Source organism: Phoca vitulina, unplaced genomic scaffold (genome assembly GCF_004348235.1).
Source record: "Phoca vitulina isolate PV1807 unplaced genomic scaffold, GSC_HSeal_1.0 scaffold2, whole genome shotgun sequence".
NCBI classification, from domain to species: Eukaryota; Metazoa; Chordata; class Mammalia; order Carnivora; family Phocidae; genus Phoca; species Phoca vitulina.
The window spans coordinates 815,055-817,209 of NW_022589705.1; the positions used below are offsets into that span (position 1 = coordinate 815,055).

A 2,155-nucleotide genomic window follows, 5' to 3' on the forward strand; every position below is an offset into this window, starting at 1 on the left:
ATGTCTAATAGGTGTCTCAAATGTAACAACACTAAGCTTCGGATCTTTTTCAGTGAATGCGATGCTGCACTGCCCGCATCCCCTTTCAGGATGGAGGCTCCTATCTCACTGGATCACAGCAAAGCCCCCGCCTAAGAATTGCTCTCAGCTGAAAGGAGCTGTCTTGCCTAATGTAACATCCTCCTTGGAGGAATCTCCCTTCCAATGTCTGCTTGGTGTGGGAGCTACAATGGCCTGGTCCCCTTGCCTTGATTTAAGACAACTCTTAAGAGTCATCTAGCTCCACATGGGATCAACTGAAGCCTCTGTCAAAACTGGATCACTTCTCTGTCTGCCCGACCCTACTTCTCTCACTCTCATTACAGGTGGGGCCCTGCAACACTAATCCCTGTCTCAGATCTGTTTTCTGGGGAATATGGCTAAGATAGTAAATATTGAGAATGTTCCTAGGAAACAGACTCTGAAAAAATATTTTGGAACTAGATCACCAGCTTATTGGCTGGGTGAGAAAGCCTCATAACTGGTGGTAGGTGGAGTCCTTGCTATAGTGGTTTTTAAAGCTACCATCATCAATTGTTCTATCAGTGATTGAGAGGGGTGTTGATATCTCTACTATAATTGTAGATTTATCTACTTCAGTTTGATCAGTTTTTGATGCTCTGTTATTAAATGTATACACGGTTAGGCTTGTTATCTTTAATCCTGGTTATATATCTTATTATGAAGTATAGTTTGTTTCCCTTTGTCTGGTTTAGTGATGTGAGTCAGTAAGTTTCATTTTTAGTCTCATATTTGCATATGTTTCTTTTTGTTCAGGGCCCCATTTAGATATACCTTTGCTGAGAAGCTCCTGAAGACAGAATTTATTATTACCTCTGGCAATCATAATGAGCATGGAATCCACTGAGCACAGACTGCATGTGTTTGTTTTAATTTTATTGAGCATAGATTGCATGTATTAATTTATATATGGATTGGCTGCTCTTGGGTCAGACATATATCTGTTGTCCAAAATATGTGCATGTTGGGTGGGGAGGGGGAGGGCTGACATGATACAACATGACTGTACAGGGCTACTCCTTAGTTAGGGCCTATGGATGTGCCATCCCCTTAATGAAAAGTGGAGAACATGTATACCATCGATGACTAAATATAAGATGAACCTGAAATATAAGATGATTTTCCTTGTAAGATTTATCCATGTTGCTTTTTCCTTAGCTGCAGCTGGGGTGCTCAGTCTTTCCAAGGAAGCTAAGGCCACTGGGGTGAGGCCCTCACTTGACCTGGTGACTAGCACCACACTCGGCAGTGCCCGCTCAGCAACTGCCCACACCATGGCCTCCCTCTTGGAGCTTGCCTGCATCTACTTGACCCTCATCCTGCACGATGATGAGATGACTGTCACGGAGGATAAGATCAATGCCCTCCTTAAAGCAGCAGGTGTAGATGTTGAACCTTGCTGGCCTGGCTTGTTTACAAAGGCCATGGCCAATGTCAACATCGGGAGCCCCATCTGCAATGTAGGGGCTGGCGGACCCGCCCCAGCAGCTGGTGCTACACCAGCAGGAGGTCCTGCTCCCTCCACCAGGTCTGCCCCCACTGAGGAGAAGAAAGTGGAAGCAAAGAAGGAAGAATCAGAGGAGTCTGATGATCACATGCGCTTTGGTCTTTTTGACTAAACCTCTTTTGTAACCTGTTCAATAAAAAGTTGAACTCTTCAAAAAAAGATTTGTCCATGTTGTTGCATGTAGCTCTAGCTTATTCACATCCTGTTTAATATTGCATTGTATGAATATACCATATTATCCATTTTTCAGTCGATATTCATATGGAACTCTATTGCTTTTCAAACTGTATTTAAAATCCTTGTTTATTCTGTCATACAACAGATAAAATTGTGAGGTCATACTTTTAGGAAAAATTACTAAATATATAAATTTCTCTCCACCCCCCCCACCATTTCCATCAGGGATAGCTCTTGCACATCTAAATATTATTTGTTTGATATCATTTAAAGCTAATTAATCTTTTGCCACCTGAAGTGCTTGGTAGTTCAGAATAAAATAATTAAGAGTGTGCTGTAACAGGAGGCTTTGCAAATAGCCTTCTTCTTTTCTGAGTGGGAGTATTGCAAGAGAAATGAAAAACATGTCTA

The 2,155-nt window shown here is 42.1% G+C and overlaps 1 protein-coding gene across 2 annotated transcripts; it reads left to right on the forward strand.

Moving 5' to 3' along the window:
- Positions 1-1,334: 1,334 nt before the first annotated feature.
- Positions 1,335-1,679, forward strand: LOC116639254 (60S acidic ribosomal protein P1-like). Of its 2 annotated transcripts, XM_032415457.1 has the most exons (2): positions 1,335-1,405; positions 1,481-1,679. In XM_032415457.1, the coding sequence occupies exons 1-2, from the start codon at positions 1,335-1,337 to the stop codon at positions 1,677-1,679; spliced, it is 270 nt and encodes an 89-aa protein (XP_032271348.1). The 2 variants fall into 2 exon arrangements, with proteins under 2 accessions (XP_032271348.1, XP_032271340.1); XM_032415449.1 differs by having other exon boundaries at positions 1,335-1,679.
- The last annotated feature ends 476 nt before the right edge of the window (positions 1,680-2,155 follow it).